Here is a 21,480-nt window from a genome sequence, read left to right as displayed (position 1 = left end):
GAAATATGCATATGATTCCCTGCAATTCTTTAAATAAAATAGCCGCCTGGATGCGCCAAAACATGTTAAATTATTTACTCTTGTAGGATTCCGACCTCTGTCCATTTCCCTCCACAGATGCTGCCTGACCCGCTGAGTTCCACCTGCAGTTTGATCTTTGCTCAAGATCCCGGCGTCTGCAACCTCTTGTGTTTTATCATTTTAGATTAATTACCTGCTGGTTTCTTCCTGGTTTCTTTTGCCTTTTTTTTCCCTCTTCGCCAACTATCTTGCGCCCTCTCTCATGCCCTCCTGAGAGAAGTCATGAGACTCTGCCTGTGACCGCGGCAGGTTTGCAGTCTCGGCTGTCGGCGCTGCCAGTACCACTCTCCCCGGATCCTTACAAGCGGCTCTTATGTACAAAACCAGGCGAGGAAAAAGGGGACATCACGTCACAGCCACGACCTAATCCCCAAATCCCTCAAAACATCTTTCACTCAAATTCACTACTGCATACCGACCAATGTAAAAGCCTTGCTGTCTATCCCACGTCCCCCACCCCTCTCTCTCTATCTCTCTCTCTCTCTCCCCTCCTGCTCTCTCCTTCTCTCCCTCCCTCTCACCCTGCCCCTCTCCCTCCCACGCTGTATTCACCAATTCCTAGTTCCCACGGTCTACTTTAAAAGTCGTTGAATATCCTACGTGTGACATTGTTTAAGACATCAGTCTGAAGAAGGGTCTCGACCCGAAACGTCACCTATTCCTTCGCTCCATAGATGCTGCCTCACACCCGCTGAGTTTCTCCAGCATTTTTGTCTACCTGCGTGTGACATTTGTCCTTTGATACTGGCCCGGCGGCGCACTGCTTACACCCTAAGCATCAGCGCTACCGTTTTGAACCATGTTCTGACATTTATCTGATTTAGATCACATACTGACATTTATTCATAAAACGAGAAAGAAAATCGCGTGAAACTAAAAAATACCCAGTAAGGAAGACAGCATCTGTGGAAGGGTCATTGTCCGGAAATGTTCACTTTTGTCTCTGTTTCCACAGACGCAAACCGACCTGCGGAATATTTCCAGCAGTTTTTTTTCCAATTAATTTTAATTTTATCTACTTGGAAGATTTCCGTGCAGCGTTGAGTTCAACATTACTGGACTCCTGAGTTCTATCCGAGCCTATCCACATCTCACTGCTATATCACACAGTGAAGTCCCTTCAGTAAGTGGCACCCCTTTAAAGCCACTCCATCCTTCTGAAAATTCTAAGCTCCATTACATTGCCATTCGAAATGTGACATTTACAAGTTATGCAAATATTCCCCATATGATGAAAACGATTGCTCATTTTATAAGTTTCTTTAAAATTTCTCTTTTTGAGGGGAAAATACTGTTGCATGCTTCGTAAATAATTGCATTTGTTGCACTACCAATTAACTTTTTCCTTTTATTTTACTGCTGAAGTTCATTGTTACAATCCAGATCAGCTTTTTGTTATTCCAATCATATTGCTTTGATGTGCTTCCAAGACGCATTAGTTTTGCAACATATTCTCTATGCTTCCCATGAATCCTGACATTTATCTTCACTATTTTCCATGTGTTTATCAATTGTTTACTCCAGTACAGCAGTAGCAACTCTCGCTACTGTTCCCAGAATAGTTATGCAGCTTTCTTTATATCTTCCTCTGCCTGCTCAGCTTAATCCTGCCTGAAATAACCGTAAAGCCATACAGCGTGGAAACAGACTCCTTGGTCCAACCTTGCCCACGTCAACCAACATGTCCCATCGACACTAATCACTCCTGCCTGCGTGTGGTCTATATCCTTCTAAACCTATCCTATCCTATCCAGGTGCCTGTCCAAATGTCTCTTAAATGTTGTGATAGCATCTGCCTCAACTACCTCCTCTGGTAGCTCGTTCCATTCACCCACCACTCTGTGTGAAAAAAGTTGCCCCTCCGTTTCCTATTAAATCTTTCCCATTCACCTTAAATCTATGTCCTCTAGTTCTTGATTTCCTTACTCTGGGTAAAAGTCTATGTACATTTATCCTATCTAATCCCCTCATGAACCCATACACCACTATGAGGTCCTTTGATTTCACAGATTGGTTTGGTTGAGCCCAGTAATATGGTAGTTTCCAATCCGTTCTAAAGCACATTGAAACAGATGCCGCCGTACATTTCTATGGCAACTGGCAGTGTGGTTGATGGAGAAATCTTGCCTGCTGTTGAAATATACTTGATTTGTGTTTGGGAGAACTGTGATGACCTTAAATGTTTTGATAATTTGCTTGTTTATCACATACATGGGTTTAATTCCCAAATGCAAACATAATTTTGTGACTTCATCGCAAAATGTTAATGGACTAAAAAAGAGTGATTGGCTTCTTCCAAGGGTCTTGTTGGCCCTGGTGGGGTTGGGCAGTTTCAAGGATATTTATGAAACCAAGGTAATGATGGTTTCCATCTTAAGCAGGTGACATAACCAAACAATTAGTATTAATGAAGATAGACACAAAATGCTGGAGTAACTCTGCGGGTCAAGCTGCATCTCTGGAGAAAATATATAGAGGACATTTTGTGTCGGGACCCTTCTGTTTAATATTAATACCATGGATCCTGCAGAAAGGCAGGAGAGAGGTTTAAGATTTGTGTTTGATGGCACCCTGGTGAGCCTTTTATTAATGTACAGAGAGTCAAACAGTAATAGAGTTGTACAGCACAGAAGCCAGCCCTTCAGCCCAGAGTCCTTGCCGACCATCAAACACTCATGCGCACTAACCGTACTCTAATTTCACTTTATTCTCCCCGCATTCCCATCAAATCTACTGCTCGCCTACACATTAGCAGTAATTTGCAGCGGCCAAGTAATTTTACAGTCCATGTGTCTTTGGGATGCGGGATATACCCAGAGCACCCAGGGGAAATCCACATGGTCTCAGGGAGAAAGTGCAAACCCCACACAGCTAAGCCAGAGGTCAGTTAGAACCTGGGCCGTTGCACTGTGAGGTAATGGCTCTACCACTGTGCTGCCCTTTCCTCACCTGTGGATGAGCTGGCTTCAATGGCTATGACGGCCGAACAATAGAAGAGTTTCTCTTGCAGAGAGATTGGCTACCCATGGGAACAATATGAATATGTCTGCCTTGCATGTGTAAAGCTAGTGCTAACGAGCTTTAGAATTACCATTGCGTAAAGTGAGTGCAATCTGGGTACAGTGGTGCACTTTATTCTTTACAGCACAAGTGGGCAGGTATAATTCTCCAGAAGACTGACAGTTCTTCACTCATTTGGGGCACAAAGGTTAGCCAGTTCATTTACAATCAGGCTGGGCTCCTTTTGAGAGTGTATATTTTTGGCACAGTCAAGCTTACAGCGTCTATTATGGCTCTTAATGTTATGGCCTTTGGCTCAGACCATTAATTAACAAAATCAGACAGAAGAGGTGATCTCTGGATCACACAGAGTGACTAGTTACATTGAACCATTTAATAACATTTAATAAGGGTTCCACAGTTGATGCCTCTTGCAGTATTGTCCAACCATCTCCAAGACTTCAATAGACACTCTTGCCCTGCTCTTCCAATTACTACTAAGTGGTACGTTGCAGATTTTCCATGCATCAGTGATGCCCTCTGTGGAAGATCATGTTAATTCTTTTAGGTTGACTGATTCAGTGAAGTCATTCTGGCACCCCTGGAGCTGTGAGATGTTGTTAGTTCCGATGTCCACCTACTACCACTGTCCTCAACTCCCACATTTGACCAGAGAGGCCTTCCCATCAGTCTCAATTTAGAGACACTTCAGCCCTTTGTTAACCAGCACCAACTTTCATGTTGAGTCAGAATAATTCAGTTCAGAAACTGGCCCTTCAGCCCAACTTATCCATGCTGACCAAGATGCCCATTTACGCATGTTCAATTTGATAGAGAAAACTGACCGATTTATATAGCACTTAAGCATTAATAATGAAGGCAGCACAGTGGCACAGCGGTAGTGTTGCTGCCTTACAGTGCTTGCAGCGCCGGAGATCCTGGTTCGATCCCGATTATGGGAGCTGCCTGTACGGAGTTTGTACGTTCTCCCCATGACCGCATGGGTTTTCTCTGAGATCTTCGGTTTCCTCCCACACTCCAAAGACGTACAGGTATGTAGGTAAACGGACTTGGTAAATGTAAAAAAAATGTCGCTAATGTGTGTAGGATAGTGTTAATATGCGGGGATCGCTGGAGGGCCGAAGGGTCTGTTTGTGCGCTGTATCTCGAAACTAAACTAAACTTCTCATGCCTCTTCAAAGTCAGACAAAATCAAACGGCCACATAAAGAGACTTTGGGTCAGGTGATCACATATTTGGTTTGAAGGTAGTTTTTAAGCATGGTTTAAAAGCGGAGGTAGGATGGAATCGGGCTACATCTTTGTGTTAAGTGTGGTGTTTGTGCCAGAGTGATTGTTAAGCACAGTAGGATTACAGTGCGTGCAGAACATTGTTCTGCAATAACATAGTGTGCAGGCACCAAAGACACGTTTTCAATTTGAATGTAGGTGAACCTGTTAACACAATCTCTTTTGATAACTGGCTTAATCAAAAGGCGAGAACATTGCCCAGGGCAAATATCACAACTGTTGAACCAACATATGGTCTGTTCAAAACTTGCAGCTACTTAAGAAAGCTATCCCTTTGCCAATTAAAGGTGAGAATTCTGGTTCTGAAAAATCAGTAGGCATTTTTAATTTTAAGAAACAGTTACAACATTCAGAATATTGCACAGGGTTAGCCCTCTGTAATGTTGAATAGACAATCCATGCCATTTTGGACTGAAAGTGAAGCTTCCTTGTGATGGTTTGGAGCCAACTATTCCATGCATGCAGTGAGTGTTTCAGCCGGAGTCATAATTGTACAGCACAGAAACAGGCTCTTTAGCCCACCATGTCTATGCTGACCATCATGCCTAACCATACTAATTCTATTTGTCTGCATTTAATCAAACTCTTCCATGCTCTGCTCATTCAAGTATCTGTTCAGATGCCTCTTAAATGTATTACTATTCCTGCATCCACAACCTCTGGCAGTTCATCCCAGACACCAACTTTGTGTGAAACCTTTACCCGTCAAATTCCTTCAGCCTCTGTCTTGCCTCAGATCACTCCCTGTTTATTGGCATGTTAGGATTAGTTACCTCTGCATTTATTGCTTTGCAATCGTGTGCAGTTTCATTTTAGAACTTTACGTGCTTGTTCCAAAAGAATCAAAAAGGTTCACTTATCCTATTTCATTTCCACAATGTGCGCCAGATGCAAAAGGCAAAAAAAAAATCAATATCCAGTGCAGATGAAAGTTCCACGGAGAGAACTGAGATATACTTTCTACAGCTTGAAGTGAAGAGAAGCTTACCTGCCACACTGTGTCCTGCCTCTTACATGTTCAGCTTTCTTCTCCCCCAACCCACTACAGTATGAAGAAGGGTCTCGACACGAAATGTAACCTATCCATGTTCTCCAGAGTTGCAACCAGATCTGCTGGGTTAGTCCAGCACTTTGAGTCCTTTAGAAGTTTAGTAAAGGTACTGTTGTAAGGGGTATTGTTAGAGCAAATAAAGAGATGTCTTTGTCCGGTGCCATCACACATTTAAACTAACTAGCAAATGTGGAGGTTGTGTTTTAGTGCAGCAATTCTGAAAGTATGGTGAAAGTGGATGGAATATCTGGAGTCATATCCTGTTAACAGGCCCTTCAGCCCAACTTGTCCATGCCATCTGTAGATTGGTTATTGCATGTGAACCAATCATAGTAGAAATAGCATCACTATCATCACCTTACTGTTGCTTTATACAAACACCCACTTCCTACACTAGGCAGTCTTGGAAGCGGTAACGATGAACTAACAACATGCTGTACCACTATACTATGTGTACAGATTAAAGATGACTTTGAACTCCAGACTGTGAAATTTGCATATCTACATGGTGTCGGAAAGCTTGTAGTAACCCACTGTGTCTGTATATTGGGTTTTATTTCTGTTTATCAGTTTTATTTGCATCACCATGGCTCAATCATGCAGAAAACCTGCGCAGCTTATCTTCGATTCTGACATCGGGGAACGATGGAGACTCTTTGAAATCGACTACGAACACTCTATCAACATTGTCCACCAAAATTAACCAGATGCTGTCAAGGCTTCCCTCCTACTTAACCTGGCGGGACCCAAAGCCATGATGAGAGTGCGGACCTTTGAATATGCACCAGCCGTTCACGATGCCAATGATCAGGTAGTTACACCTGCTGAGTCTATGCGTAACCCCACTGTTTTACTGCGTAAATTTCGTGAACTATGCGACCTACCCTCAAACCGTATTTTAGAAAGAACTAAATTCTTCGAGAGACACCAGCTTCCCGATGAGCCTGTAGAAAGATTTATTTGTGACTTGAAATATATGGCTCAGCGATGCCGCTTTCAGGTCATGACGAACAAATTAATCAGGGACAAGCTTGTTAGTGGTATGACCGATCTAAAGCTAAGGACTGAATTACTGCGGAATGCTGATTTAACCCTTGAACAAGCAATACATGCCTGTCGAATGTCTGAAATTGGTGCTCCACTAAGCAACCAGCTTGACACTCAGAAGAAGACCATAAACCTGACAGGTTTCAACAGACAACAAACGCCAACCGATAAAAGAAGATTTATGAATGAACCCCCTCAACTGACTAACCGGGGATTCGCCAATGAGCCCCCTCAGAGGTGCCCTAATTGTAACTACTTCCACAACAAGGGGCGATCGTCTTGTCCAGCGTACAGAAAGCCTTGCATTTACTGCAAAAAATAATAATAATTTTGCCGTCGTTTGCAGGTCCCGTGGAAACAGATCCTCTAGCTCAGCATCTAATCTGCACCTGTTGCAACAAACTCAAACAATTCCAGACTCACAGGACCAACTCGACTCTGCCCACGAGGTTGATCCAATTAGCACATATGAGGAGTCGACTGTGCATTCACTCATTCACACAGCTGGTAAGATTCTGGATCCTTCCATTTCTATGACAATTAATAACAAGCCTGTGAAGGCCAAACTCAACACCGGGGCCTGTGTGAATGTAATGTTTGTGCACGTCTACAACAAGATAAGAAATAATGAGGCCTTGACTAGAGACAGTTCCACCTTACATGCTCATGGGGGGGGGGAGGTTTTGTATCCGCTGGGAAGAACTACTTTCATATGTGTGCAAAAAACACCACAAGAAATCTAACTTTCTATATCTTAAAATCTGACTCTACTGGGCATCCATGTCAAGAGTCAAGAGTCAAGAGTCAATTTAATTGTCATTTGGACCCCTGGAGGTCCAAACAAAATGCCGTTTTTGCAACCACACAAAACAAAAAAAAAGAACCCCGACACAACATAATTACATTTAACATAAAAATCCCACCCATTTCTGTGATGGAAAGCCAAAAAAACTTTTCCCCCCCCCCCCCCCCCCCCCCCCCCCCCCCCCCGATGTCAGAGTCAAAGTCAAAGCCCCCGGATGGCGATTGTCCCGCGGCCATTAAAGCCACGCCGGGTGATGCGAGGTCGCGCACCGGGTCTTGGTGTTGGAGCCCCCGGTGTGCGCTCGCAGAGTCCGCGGCCATTCCAGCCGCGCGGGGCAGTGATGTAGGCCCCGCTCCAGGAGCTCTTCAACCCCGCAACTCGGACCGGACCGGATGGTGCCAAGACTTAGGGTTAGTCTCCTTTGACTGGTCCGTTCACAAGTTACAAATATCTGAGGACCCGAAAAAAGGATACCCTGATCTATTCGATGGCAAGCTGGGCAAGCTGCCTGTGATCTACAAGATAGCCATTGACCCCAACGTCGACCCAGTCATCCGTGCCCCCCCCACCATGTGCCACATGCCAAGAAAGACAGAATTGAGACTGAACTAAAAAACATGGTCTCCATGGGCGTACTAGCCGAAATCAGCGAGCCCACTGACCGGGTCTCCACCATGGTTGTCACCTTCAAGAAAGACAAAGACGAGCTCTGTGTGTGCATCAATCCAAAAGATTTGAACACTGCCATCAAGCGCCCACATTATCCGATGAGAACTGTCGAGGACTTCGCTGCACAGATCGGGCGCGCAACAGTATTTTCCGTCCTTGACGCAAAAAGCTTGTTTTGGCAGATACCACTAGATGACGAGTCATCAAACCTGACCACGTTTGCCACACAGTTCGGCAGATTTAAATTTCTCAGGATGCCATTCGGCATTAACTCGGCCAGTGAAGTCTTTCAAAGAAACATGGAACAGCTGTTTGAAGGACTCCCGTGTGCCATCATCGCAGATGATATCCTGGTATAGGGCAGAGACACAGCGGAGCATAACAACCTAAAGCGTATTATGGACCAGGCACGTGAGATCAACCTGAAATTCAACCCTAATAAATGCAAGTTCAGGGTTCCAGAGGTCACATATGTTGGACATGTTTTCACTCCTGACGGTCTTAAGCCCAACCCGAAAAAAACTGCTGCCATCACAGAAATGCCAGCCCCCACCGACGTGTTAAGCCTACAACACTTCCTGGGTATGGTGAACTATCTGGGAATTAACAAGCATTTGACTCTTTAAAGTCCAAGCTGGCCAGCGCTCCAACCTTGACATTCTTCGACCTGAGGCGTCCTGTCACGGTAACCTGCGATGCCTCACGATATGGGCTGGGCTCAGCCTGCCTACAAACGTCTGCCGATGGGACTGCCAATGGAGCTCAGGGCCTGGCAGACATTGACGCAGAGACAACAACCTGGCTGCTCAACACCCAGCTTGAGATCTAACTATTCCTTTGGTTTATGTTTCATTCGCAAGAAGAAGATTTTATTGCTTTAGTGAGGAAGGGTGGTTCACCGAGATACATTGACCCATTCGCCGGCTTCATGTGCTATGTGATGTTCGGGACAGTAGTGCAATTCTAAATTACATAAAGTCCCAGCCGAGTCTATATGATTACCTTAGCATTCACTACTCCAAAATCATTTGTGGCTGGAGTTTTGCAATGGGAGTGTTGGTGTGTAGAGATAATCCATTTTGGCCACATCAGATCCAAAACATTGGCAGAAAAGAGTAATGAAAACACAGCAACAAAGGATTATTGTTGTGGCACTTGTATAATTTGCCCACCAGTGCTGGAATTGTGCAATTACTTTACCTGCTGCAGGTTTGACATTAACTCATGTTTAGGTAGTGCAGTGATTAGGGCAGCGATTCATGAGATGCGCAGTGTCTTTGTCATGGATTCAGAACTGGCTTGCCATTAGAAAACAGAGCGCTTTGGTGGAAGAGTGTTTTTCTGGCAAGAGATCTGTCACCAGTGCAATTCCACAGAGATCTGTGCTGGGACCTCTGTTGTTTGTGATTTGGATGTAAATGTAGATGGATTGGTTAGTAAGTTTGCAAATGACATCGAAATTGGTGGAGTTGCAGACAATGAGGAAGGCTGTCAAATTATACAGTGGAATATAGATCAGCTACTGAAATATGCGGAGAACTGGCAAATGGAGTTTAATTTGATCAAGCGTGAGGTGCTGCACTTTGGAAAGTCAAATGTAAGGGGAAAGTATACAGTTAATGGCAAGGCTCTTAGCAAAATTGATGTATAGAGGTATTTAAGAGGGAACTGCAGATGCTGGAGAATCGAAGGTTACACAAAAAAGCTGGAGAAACTCAGCGGGTGCAGCAGCATCTATGGAGCGAAGGAAATAGGCAACGTTTCGGGCCGAAACCCTTCTTCAGACTGATCGGGGGCGGGGGTGGGTGGGGACAAGAAAGGGAAAAGGAGGAGTAGCCAGAAGGCTGGGGGATGGGAGGAGACAGCAGGGGGGCTGAGGAAGGGGAGGAGACAGCAAGGACTAACAAAATTGGGAGAATTCGATGTTCATGCCCCCGGGGGTGCAGACTCCCCAAACGGAATATGAGGTGCTGTTCCTCCAATTTCCAGTGCTGCTCGCTGTGGCCATGGAGGAGACCCAGGACAGAGAGGTCGGAGACGGAGTGGGAGGGGGAGTTGAAGTGCTGAGCCACAGGGAGGTCAGCTTGGTTATTGCGGACCGAGCGGAGGTGTTCGGCGAAACGATCGCCCAACCTCCGCTTGGTCTCACCGATATAGATCTGCTGACATCTAGAGCAGCGGACGCAATAGATGAGGTTGGAAGAGATGCAGGTAAACCTCTGTCGCACCTGGAACGATTGCTTGGGTCCTTGAACGGAGTCGAGGGGGGAGGTAAAGGGACAAGTGGTGCATCTCTTGCGGTTGCAAGGGAAAGTGCCCGGGGAGGGGGTGGACCGAGAGGGAAGGGAAGAATTGACAAGGGAGTTATGGAGGGAGCGGTCTTTGCGGAAGGCAGATATGGGGGGAGATGGGAAGATGTGGCGAGTAGTGGGGTCACGTTGGAGGTGGCGAAACTGACGGAGGATTACTTTTTGTATGTGAAGAGGTATAGAGGTATCTTGGCATCCAGGTCTCCAGAAGCTCCATGGAATGTTATGCTGCAGCCATACAGGAATTTGGTTAGGAGTATTGTGTGCAGTTCTGGTCACCCCATTATAGGAAGGATGTGAGGGTTCTGGTAAGGGTGCAGAAGAGGTTTGTGAGAATGCTAGCTGGATTACGGGGCATTAACTATAAGGAGAAGATGGACAAATCTGGATTGTTTTTTCTAAAGTGTAGGATGTTGAGGGGAGCGATTGAAATTATATAAAATAATGAGAGGCATAGATAGGGCAGACAGTCAGAATCTATTTCCCAGGGTGTAAGTAGCAAAGACTGAAGGGCATAGCTTTAAGGCAAGAGGGGCAATATTTAAAGGCAATGTGCAGTGAAAGTTTTTTTACACAGAGTGGTGGAATGGGCTATTAGGGGCGAAGGCAGATACGATAGTGGCATTTAAGAAGCTTTTAGATAGGCGCATGGATATGCAGGGAATGGAGGGATATGGATCACATGGAGGCAGATGTGACCTGACATCACATTTGGCACGCACAGTGTGGGCCAAAGGGCTGTTCCTAAGGTGTAGCGTTCTGTGTTTAAATGTTGGAAATACTCAGCAGGTCAGGTGGCATCTGTGGAGACATACTGACAAGGCTGTTGTATGTTTCCAGCTTTGTGTGTTATTATCTGACCTTGGTCAGCACTTGGATTAGATCTGCATTGGTGATGATCACAGCTGTGTGACACAGAGGAAACCAGCGATGTTTGAGGTCTAACAAACCTCTGTTAAATCTGCTGCAGTTCTTCTCAACTGACCCGGTCAAATCAGGAAGATCTCAATTCGCTGACTGCAAACTTAATTTGGTTTGTATCAATAGTAATGCTAAAATAATGTCAATGACCAAAAATATTCCATTATCTGGTTGAAATCGGAGAATTATAAAACAAATTTGCACATTTTAACAGAAAGGAATTGCAGATACTGTTAAGAATGATCTAATGACACATTTTGTAACCTGCCTCCATTCCCCTCTATCAGGTAATTAATTAATCCTTGTAAACACAACATGGTTTCATTCTTGAAGCCTTCAATGCTCTTTGGATTTCTGGCAAGTATGTCTTGTTGGACGTGTAAAACGTGGTCAGTTCAGAAGGAATATTTCATTTAGATCTCCTCTCATCTTGGATGCTTATGAACAGTTGCATTTGTTAAATCAGTAATATCCAAACCTCACCGTATCCTGCAAGGGCACAGTGGCCTGTCTTTCACTGCAGCAGAATAATCTGATGCCTGCTGTTTGTGTTCTACCATTCACCGTGCCTATCGCCAACAGGAGGAGACCAGGGCCCTACCAAATGGGTCAGATGTAGAACTCCTGCTCTGGGTCTTGGCAAGTGTTGGCCTGTTGGCTTTCGGGGCACCTTTTGTTCCCAGCAGGACAGTTTGCTACTGGAGACGACGACCGCTTTGCTCTGTGGCAGAGCCAAGAGGTGGTAATGGGGTCCCGGGGAGATGGAGAGCGCGGCTTTAGACGGGAGGGGGAGAACTCTTGGAAGTGAGGGAAGGAACCAGGACTCTGCACATAAAGGGAAGGGAGTGGGTGTCTTGCCGAGAATGAGGAGTTGAAGAGACCGGATGCCAGATTCCTGCTGCACTTCCGTGAGGAGGGAAGAGCAACCTTCAAGTCCTGGCTGAAGCTGTCCAGTGTGGAGACAGAGAGATCGGAGCAGGAGGTGGCTATCCCTGTGTCCACATCTGTCTCCGCCATGCCATCCACACCCTGCACGACGCCTCGGGCCGGGACTCTGGTCAGCCGACGGTGGTCACAGAGAGAGAGAGCCATCTCGCCCAGCGGCGATGAAGACAACGAGGAGGAAACTGATCCGGTGAAAGTCGGCAGGCAGAACAGGGACTTGCTGCGCTGGGCTGTCCGCGAGTACCCAGAGGAACTGCTGTCACGTCTCCTGGTGTCCCCTTCTTTACCACCCCAGAGATCTTCTTGAGAACTCCCACAGAAGCGACCAAGCGCCCTGGACTGGTGGGGCTTGTGGCTACTCAGCTGGTGTTGACCACATCGTTCCGGTGCACAGCCCAAACCACGAGGCATCACTGTACACAGGGGAGTGAAGGAGTTACTCCTCACTGCGGTGAACTGAGGAACTCCCCTCCTTCTCCACGGACCTCTGAACAAATCCTGCACCTGCACAGAAAACAAGAAACAGTGTACAAATACATGGAGATTTAAACTGTGACTAGGACACAAAGAGTCGCCTGGCTTGGGTGTCATCTTGGATCCTTTAAACAATAACATTTGAGATACAGTATTTTTTATTTGCATCCTGGGATAAAATGTTTTTCAAATTGAAGCTTGTTTTCTGGTGAAATTGGGCTGTCATAATTGATGTGTCCATTTTGCATGTCCCTGCTGTGGTCAAAAGGGACTATTCTTCTTTCTCCTTGTTTTCCAACAGCACAGGTGGGGTAATAATTTCTTACCATCTGTTTCAGATGAAATGCTAAACTGAGACACTATCAACCCTCTCTGATGCTAAGATCCAATAGCATCCTGACCAGTGTTTAAGCCACAATCAATCTAATAATTATTAAACCTCTAAACCTCTTGTTGGTTTGTTGATTTGTAGCGGGTCCTATTTCATGACAATTAATTTAAGTTGTTTGTGAATTTACTCCTCCACCCTTTGCCGTAATGGAGACATTTTTTTCCCTCCTCCACATTTTGTTTTGAAAATTAGAAAATTTGGTTATTAATTTCCCAGCTTTTTTTTAGTAAAAAACAACAAAAATTTTTAAAACCAAGCTGCTGCATGAGTCACAATGCCATCTCACAGATGTCCAATCACAATGGATTTCATTTACATATGATATGACATCACAATGGGACAGGGGTGTGAGATTGGAATGTTCACGTGGTCCCACTAAAATCAAACTGCTTGTTAATGCTTAGGTTGTTCGTTTGCAAACAGTTCCTGACACACATTGCTTGAAGATCAATTCCGAAGCCCTAGGCTCAATTCTCTTGAATTTCATCAATGTGAATTTCTCTGGCTTAGTCATCCAACTAAACAGAATTAATTTCTGAATGTCTGAAGAAGGGTCTCGACCCGAAACGTCACCCATTCCTTTTCTCCAGAGATGCTGTCTGACCCGCTGAGTTACTCCAGCCTTTTGTGTCTATCTTTGATTAACAGACTTTTGTTTTGGGCCTGAGCTAGGATCCATTTTTGCAATTATTTCCTTTCCACAATAGTACCATTTGACACCTAATGTTCAAGTTGGATCGTTAATTGAGATATGGATCCACCAGATTTGTGCATGTAATGGAGGCTGTGGGCGATAGAGAAAACGCTTCCCATGTTTAAAGCCGAGACATTGTGTGGATGGCTCTCAATGTTAAGTGTGCATTAATTGATGTATAAATCAGTTCTCTCACGGAGCCAAAGCCTTTAAAGCATATTACTTCACTTAGGGTTACCTAGCATTGCCTGGTATCTCCCGCTTATGTATGTGCCAGGGAGAAAGTGCTGTAAATCCATGTGAAATGAGTATTGACTGATACAACAAAGGCCATTTGTTTACCAGGCCTCTCAATCACTTTTTCAACAGTGAGCGACATCACAGAGACTTAGTGGCAACTTAAAGCAGATACGAAAAGACCATGTTCATACAGTGTTCGGTTGCTCGAGTATTTGGCTTTGCTTTTAAATATTGCTAACATTTAAAATACCATTCAACAACAATCACCTGCATTTACATAGGCCCTTCAATGTGGTAAAAATGCTGCATGGTGCTTTGTACAAATATTATCAACCTAGATTTGATATTGAGTCAATGTTTGGAGATATTCGGGCGTGATCACGAAAAGCTTGGCCAAAGGGCCGCACATGAAGTAGCGATTATATGGGGGGGGGGGGGAGGGAGAACGTGGAACAAAGAGGTAAGGGAACGTCAGTTCCTCGAACTTTGATGGTTGAAGGCGCACTAGCTCTGGTGAGCTAATTACATTTTCGGATGTGCAAAAATCTAGAAGCAGAGTGCAGGTATCTTGTTGGAAGCTGCAGGGGTGAGGCCTTGAGAAACATAAAAAATGAAACATATAAAAATCCTATTTGAAACGGGGCTCTGTGAAACCAAAGCCAATGTGGGTGAGATAAATGAGAATTGGTACACTGACAGCAAAGTATTGAATGGCCTCAAGTTTGCAGAGCAAGGGTAGCATATGGGAACGGCTGAGAAGTTGCAAATGGGTAAAGGACGAGGCGGTGGTGGGGACAGGGTACGTAATGGCGGTGGACGTAGGTGGCATGTCTATGTTTGGAAGCTTACCACAGAGTCCAATGTGACAGCAGAGTCATGAACTCTCTGATTCAACCACTGTGGTCAGGAGAAGATCAACGGCATGGAACAGAGCTTCAGTGAGACCAAAGATGACTGTTGCCCGAGCTAGCGACTGACCACAGGATTGCAGCAGGATCTTGATCAATTGGGCAGGTGGGCTGAGGAATGGTTGATGGAATTTAATACAGAGAAACGCGAGGTGTTGCATTTTGGGAACACTAACATGGGCAGGACCTACACAGTGGATGGTAGGGCTCTGGGGAGTGTTGTAGAGCAGAGGGATCTAGGAGTACAGGTACATACTTCATTGAAAGTGGCATCTCAGGTAAATAGAATGGTCAAAAAGTATTTTAGCACATTGGCCTTCACCAGTCAGAGCATTGAGATTCGAAATTGGGAAGTCGTGTTGCAGTTGTATAAGCCGTCGGTGAGGCCGCATTTAGAGTATTGTGTTTAGTATTCCACACTGAGCAGGTGTGAGGGTCAATGCAGAGACAGAGTGGGGGTGGGGGTGGGGGAGGCAGGAGTGACTCGGGGGGAGACATGCAAAGAGCCATAGATGGATTGAGGGAGAGCTTTGAGTGTAAATAAATACCTGTGTGGTGCTGTGAAAAATTCAATCATCTTTTGTGCATCAGTCTTATCCAACAAAATATAGACATTCTCATCATTACTTATATTGTGCACTGTGTCTAAATCAGATGACACAAAATGCACAGTTGGAAGGTCGGAGCTGAGAGCTTCTGAGCCTGAAGGCAATAAATCATTAAAAAATGTAACCATAGATGTTTATAGCCACCTTGTGGAGCAGAGAGATAGAGGCTGGAGGGAGGGGAGAGACATTTGTTGTGCCAAAACCCTGTGATACCCGTACCAGGCTCACAAGGGATTCCAGATTTCCATCCGGTGGGCTTTATTTGGGAACTAGGGAATATCAGTGGCCTGCCTGAGAAATGGGGATAATGTTTGTTGGTCTCAAGCTGGTCTTGACCCCTCTCTGGTCTAAATCAGTGACAACTGTAACATTTTGCTGAATCCGATCGGACGTATCGGGATGGGGGGGGGGGGAATATCTCATCACATGATCCCTGTCTACCCCTGTGCAGCTCACCTCTGCAGAGCAAATATTTTTCTAACCAATAAACAACATTTAAAAAAAATGATCCCAACTTCCCTCCCCCATCTTAGTTGACTGGGAGCAAATTCCAGATGGCATAATCTTTAGCTCCTGGAGATTCCAGGGCAATACCTGAGGTTTGCAGCTTAGGCAGGAATAGCTGACTCCTAACCACCAAGTGTGGTGTATGCATGACTCCAAGTTAAAAATACTTTCATAGACAATGAACTGTGCGAGGCACACAGACACAGCCAGTAGAGCTGCTGCCTTACTGCTCCAGCAACTCGGGTTCAATTCTGACCTCGGAGTCTGTGTGTGGAGTTTACGAGTTCTCCCAGTGACCAAATGGGTCTCCTCTGGATGCTCTGGCTTCCTCCCACATCGAGAAGGGCAAGCCTGTCTCTAGGTTACTCAGTCACTGTAAATTGCCACTAGCGAGTGGTAGAATCTGGAGAGAACTGATGAGAATTAAATAGGACTAGCATTGGATTAGTGTAAATGAGTGGTCGATGGTCGATGCTGTCCTGGAGAGACCGTTGAATCTCTTTACAAACTGTCTGACTCTTGATAACTGAACAGAAATTGTCTTGTAAATTTTAATGGTCTCCAGACTAACCATTTACCCACAAACCTTGAGTCACCTTGACGGTTCGGCCACAGGTGCAGCTATATATTGATTTTGAGGCCACAGGAGAAGGGTTTGATGACTCTGGGCCGGTTCTTGCTGGAGTTTAGAAGGATGAGGGGATCTCATTGAAATCTACCAAATAATGAGTCCTAGATAGCGTGGGTGTGGAGAGAATGTTTCCAGTTGTGGGAGAGTCTAGGACCAGAGGGCACAGCCTCAGAATAAAAGGACGCACCATTAGAATTTTTTTAGCCAGAAGGTGGTGAATCTATGGAATTAATTCCCACAGAAAGCAGTGGAGGTCAAGTCATTGGGTATTTTTAAAGCAGAGATTGATAGGTTCTTGATTAGTAAGTGTGTTCAAATGTTACAGGGAGAAGGCAGGAGAATGGGGTTGGGAGAAGAAAATAGATCAGCCATCTTCTTCTTGCGGATGGCGTGCACAGCCTAAAGTTGTAGGACAGCTTGTTCTATTTGATCTTATTTGATTGTGCAAGCCGGGTTGATTGCATTCGTTGAAACGGGGTGGACCTTGTGAAGATTGCAATCTTCCACCCCAGATCAGCCATGATCGAATGGCAGAGCAAACTCTATGGGCCGAATGGACTAATTCTGCTCCTATGGCTTATGAACTAATGAACACCCTAGATGGCCCACACAGTGACATTGACAGTCAGCTCTGGAGTTTGTAGGCACAGACCAGGAACTTCCCGCTCCTGTCTATGAAACCGATCCCAAGAGAAGGTGCACCCAGACTGAATATGTCAGTCGCCATTTTATCAGCAATGCATTTGGAAACGGGGATTTTAAACAATATATTGTATATGTCCTGCTCCTTGCACGCAGGGGGCAATGTTACCTGCAACAGGAGCTTGTTGCCATCGTAGTCTTCGGTTTGCCATCGTTTCTCACTGATGGGGCTACAGGGATTGGGCAGGAGAGGGACCAGGCAGCCCACCGCGTGAACTCTGAACTCTAGAGCGTTGGACGGGCATGGAGCTGGGAGCCGACCTGCTGGCAGCCGCTTCAAAGACAGCTGAATCTCCACCTCCATGCTGGAGTAGACGGTGAAGAAAACAAAGTCCGACCTGTACTTCGACGCCTCGCGTCTCAGGATCAGCTCGTACATCCCGACTGTGTCGGCGAAGTTGTCAAAGCTGCAGTAAAGGGTGAGGCGGATGATTTCTTTCCCGTAGTGAACCTGCCTGACGGCCCAGAGAATGGCGTGGTCAGCCAGGGTGAAGAAGTCCTGGTTCCTGGGCATGTAAGGGAGGATCCTGCCCTTGACCCTCTCGGTGTGATGGTACTGCCACGGCGGGTGGAGGAAACACTCGTGCAGCCGGGAGATCTGCTGCCCGCACTCTTCACGGACGAAGATGATCACAGCGAGCGCCGGCTGGTCCTCGTCAGCCACGCTTCCCACCGGCAGCGCGGAACCGCGCTCGGAGGCCACGAAGAGCCGCAAGCTGGGGTCAATCCAAGTCACCAGGCTGTCAACAGCTTTCTGCAAGGCTGGTGCACCGCCCGGGTTGGTGATGATGTGCATGGTGACCAAGAAGGGATTGGGCACATCTTCCAAACACAACTCACCTGCATGTGCAGAGAGGACAAGAGGGGGGAAGACATTTGGATCAATGTTAACATAGATTCATAGACTACACCACAAATCATTAGGCCAACCTTGTCTATGTCGGTTCTTCAAAGCAGCTCTCCTCCAAACTTCTATTTATCTGGTCGGCCTCAATAACCCCTCAAATATTTCCTCTGCCTAAACATTGTTCTGTTTGAAAAGTTATAATTCACTCCATCTTCACTACTTCACTCCATCTTCAGGAGGAAATCTGCAATTCACTGGATAAGCACTCTCTTCAGCTCCCCTGTTACTCAATTGCCTTCAATTGCTCACGTTAAGTTTATGTGCTCAAAACCATGGAAGAATCAGGTCAACAATTGTTCAACGGGCTAAACTGGGTAAATGTCCAGCCCAGACTCCAGGGATAAATGCTCTATTCTGAGCTCTGTCATGGCAGAAGATCACCAGGTAGAAGATCACCTCCTTGAAGTTGTGCAATATCTCGGCCAACTCATGCAAAAATCTGGATGCATTTGCAACAGGATTCATGGCTTCATTGAGTGATACGGCATGCAAATGGGTCTTTTGGCCCAACTCATCCATGCGTATCTACCTTAATCCCATTTGCCTGTGTTTGGCCAATATCCGTCTAAATCTTTCCTCTCCATGTAACAGTCTAAATGTATTTTAAACATTGTAATTAAACCCTCTATACCACTTCCTCTGGCAGCTCATTCCAATAATGCATCACCCTCTTGTGTGGGAAAACGTGCCTCTATGAATCTTCCCCCTCCCACTTTAAACCTATGCCCTTCGGTTTTAGATTCCTCTACCCCGCGAAAAGACAATCTCCCCCCCCCCCCCCCCCCCCCCCCCCCCCCCCCTATATATATGCCCCTCATAATTGTATAAATCTTTATAAGGTTGAGAGTCCGTGCAAATCGAGTGCACAGAGACCTTACATTAGTGTTCAAGAAGGAACTGCAGATGCTGGAAGATCGAAGGTACACAAAATTGCTGGAGAAACTCAGCGGGTGCAGCAGCATCTCTGGAGCGAAGGAAATAGGCGACGTTTCGGGCCGAAACCCTTCTTCAGACTGATGGCAGAAGGAGCAGATGATGCCCCCCTCTGCAGGTCAGATTGCCACACACAATCATCACTAACCCCAGTGGCATTTGGGGAGCTCCTGCAATGCCATATTCAGGGAAAATATTAGATCAAGGCTTCGTCTTTCATCCCACTTGTGTTTAAAGGTTCCTGGTGCATCAATAAAATATTGCAGCATACTGAGACCTTTCAGCTCATTGTCTATGTTATCTCTTAGTTATCCGATTAATCCTTGCTCTTTCCCAACAACTGCAATTTGTAATTTTACTTCCAAAATCTCTGTTGAAAACTACTGTTGTATCTTCACACCAGCCTTCCAAACAATGCATTCTATAATGTCACAGTACACTGGATGAAAATAAGGTTCGCATTGCCTTTGTGTATGCTAGGATTATTATATTTTTGTACAACACAAAAAGAGGCTATATTCACCTATGCTGGTTCTCAAACACCATTCCCCTCAATCCATTCTCCCACCTATTTTCCTCCAACCTATTCTTTCACACATGCACCCCTACCCCACAGTTCTCCGACAACACAATTATACACTGGACCCTAATCTAACAAGCAATTCAATTTTAGGATGTGGTAGGAAACCGGAGCACTTCAGGAAACCCACGCACTAGCAATGAGATGTACAAATTTCTCACACACTGCACCAGAGATCAGAATCGAACCTACAATGCCATTGTTCTGCCCTTTCGAAGAACCTTTACAAATCAACTCTAGATAAAACGTATTACAGGCTCACAGGCTGGAGATCCTTTGACCACAGTAGCTGCCTCACCTTCTCCAAGACAATAGAGTTAGGCAACAAATGGTATTTCCCAGCATTGCCCAAGACTCAATAAACAAACTGAAATCAGGTACAGTGCCTGAGATTGGGAAATAATGCTTTGAAAATCAACTTGCTCATTGCAGATTAAATGACTAGGGAAAACATTCTGAGCAGAGTACATTTTCCAGAAGGGATAATAGATAATTTGGCAGCACAGAGGTGCAACTGGCTGTGTGGACTTTGCACGTTCTCCCTTTGACCATGTTGGTTTCCTCTGGGTGCTCCAGTTTCTGATCCCCAAAATGTGTGGGTTTGTAGGTTCATTGGCCTCTGTAAATTGCCCAAGTGTGTGTAGAGTGGATGCAAAAGTGGTCTGTACATTAGATTCTGTAGGACTCTATGAATCTTTATTTCCATGATTATATATATATATATATATCTATGATTTGCATAAATAATGCAGTATGAGTAATTTATTCACCACACCGGCAGCGTGAGTTACATTGAGGAAGAAAGTTGCAGGCTGCAGGAAAACTTCAATAGACTGGATAGGTAGCCACAGAAATGGCAATTGTAGATTAACCTGAAGTGTGACATAATGCATTTGGGAAAACGAAATAATAACAATAAAGGGCAATGAAAGTATGAATGATATAGGATTGCATGCCCATAAATCCCTGAAGATAACAACAAAGTATATATGGAATCTAAGGCAGCATTTGTGATACTCGTCTTTATATTATTCTGGCACAATGGTAGTACAAGGAAGTTGTGCTAGAATTGTCATAGAGTTGTACAGTCCGAAACAGGCTCTTTGACCTATCATGTCCATGCCAACCTTTTTGTCCAATTCCATTTGTCTGCATTAGGACCATATCCTTCTATGCCTTTATACACGTCTTAAACGTAGTATAAAACACATTTTTCCAGATGTTTACTTTAATGTAGTATTACAGTCATACTGTGCAGACAAAGGACGAGTCCACACTGACCATCAAGCACCCATTTACACTAATCCCAATTTATTTTCCCCACTCTTCTGTCAACTTCTCCCAGATTCTACTTCCCACTTTCACATGAGCGGTAATTTATCATGACTGATTAAATACCAACTCATGTCTTTAAGATGTTGGAGAAAACTCACGTTGTCTCCTCAAAGAACACACCAAAGGCACTTGGACAGATACATGGATAGGAAAGGTTTAGAAGGATATGGGCAAAGCACAGGCAGGTAGGACTAGTGTAGTTGGGCGAAGGTCCTGTTTCCATGCTGTATCACACCATGACTCTTATGACAAACTACACGGACAGACCCAAGGTCAGGATTGAACGTGGTAATTGGAGGTGAGAGGTTGCAATGCATTTCGTTGTCTCTGTACTGTACACTGACAATGACAATAAATTGAATCATTTCATTTCATTTTTTTTTTCAGCTCTCTAGCTGTGATTTGTACACAAGTGCATTCCTGAACCTCACA

At 45.2% G+C, this 21,480-nt stretch overlaps 1 protein-coding gene across 1 annotated transcript in view; it reads right to left on the bottom strand.

Moving 5' to 3' along the window:
• Window positions 1-10,456: 10,456 nt before the first annotated feature.
• Window positions 10,457-21,480, bottom strand: part of LOC129702483 (protein FAM124A-like) — a 28,801-nt gene continuing 17,777 nt past the window's right edge. Inside the window, exons 4-5 of the mRNA XM_055644209.1 lie at window positions 17,403-18,133; window positions 10,457-12,642 (exon numbers count right to left, since the gene is read on the bottom strand). Coding sequence (XP_055500184.1) covers window positions 11,803-12,642; window positions 17,403-18,133 — 1,571 coding nt within the window. The 3' untranslated portion in view covers window positions 10,457-11,802. The remainder of the gene's footprint in view (window positions 12,643-17,402; window positions 18,134-21,480) is intronic.

This window comes from Leucoraja erinacea, chromosome 13 (assembly GCF_028641065.1).
Source record: "Leucoraja erinacea ecotype New England chromosome 13, Leri_hhj_1, whole genome shotgun sequence".
In the NCBI taxonomy this organism is placed as follows: Eukaryota; Metazoa; Chordata; class Chondrichthyes; order Rajiformes; family Rajidae; genus Leucoraja; species Leucoraja erinaceus.
This window is presented reverse-complemented; position numbering and strand designations above follow the sequence as displayed.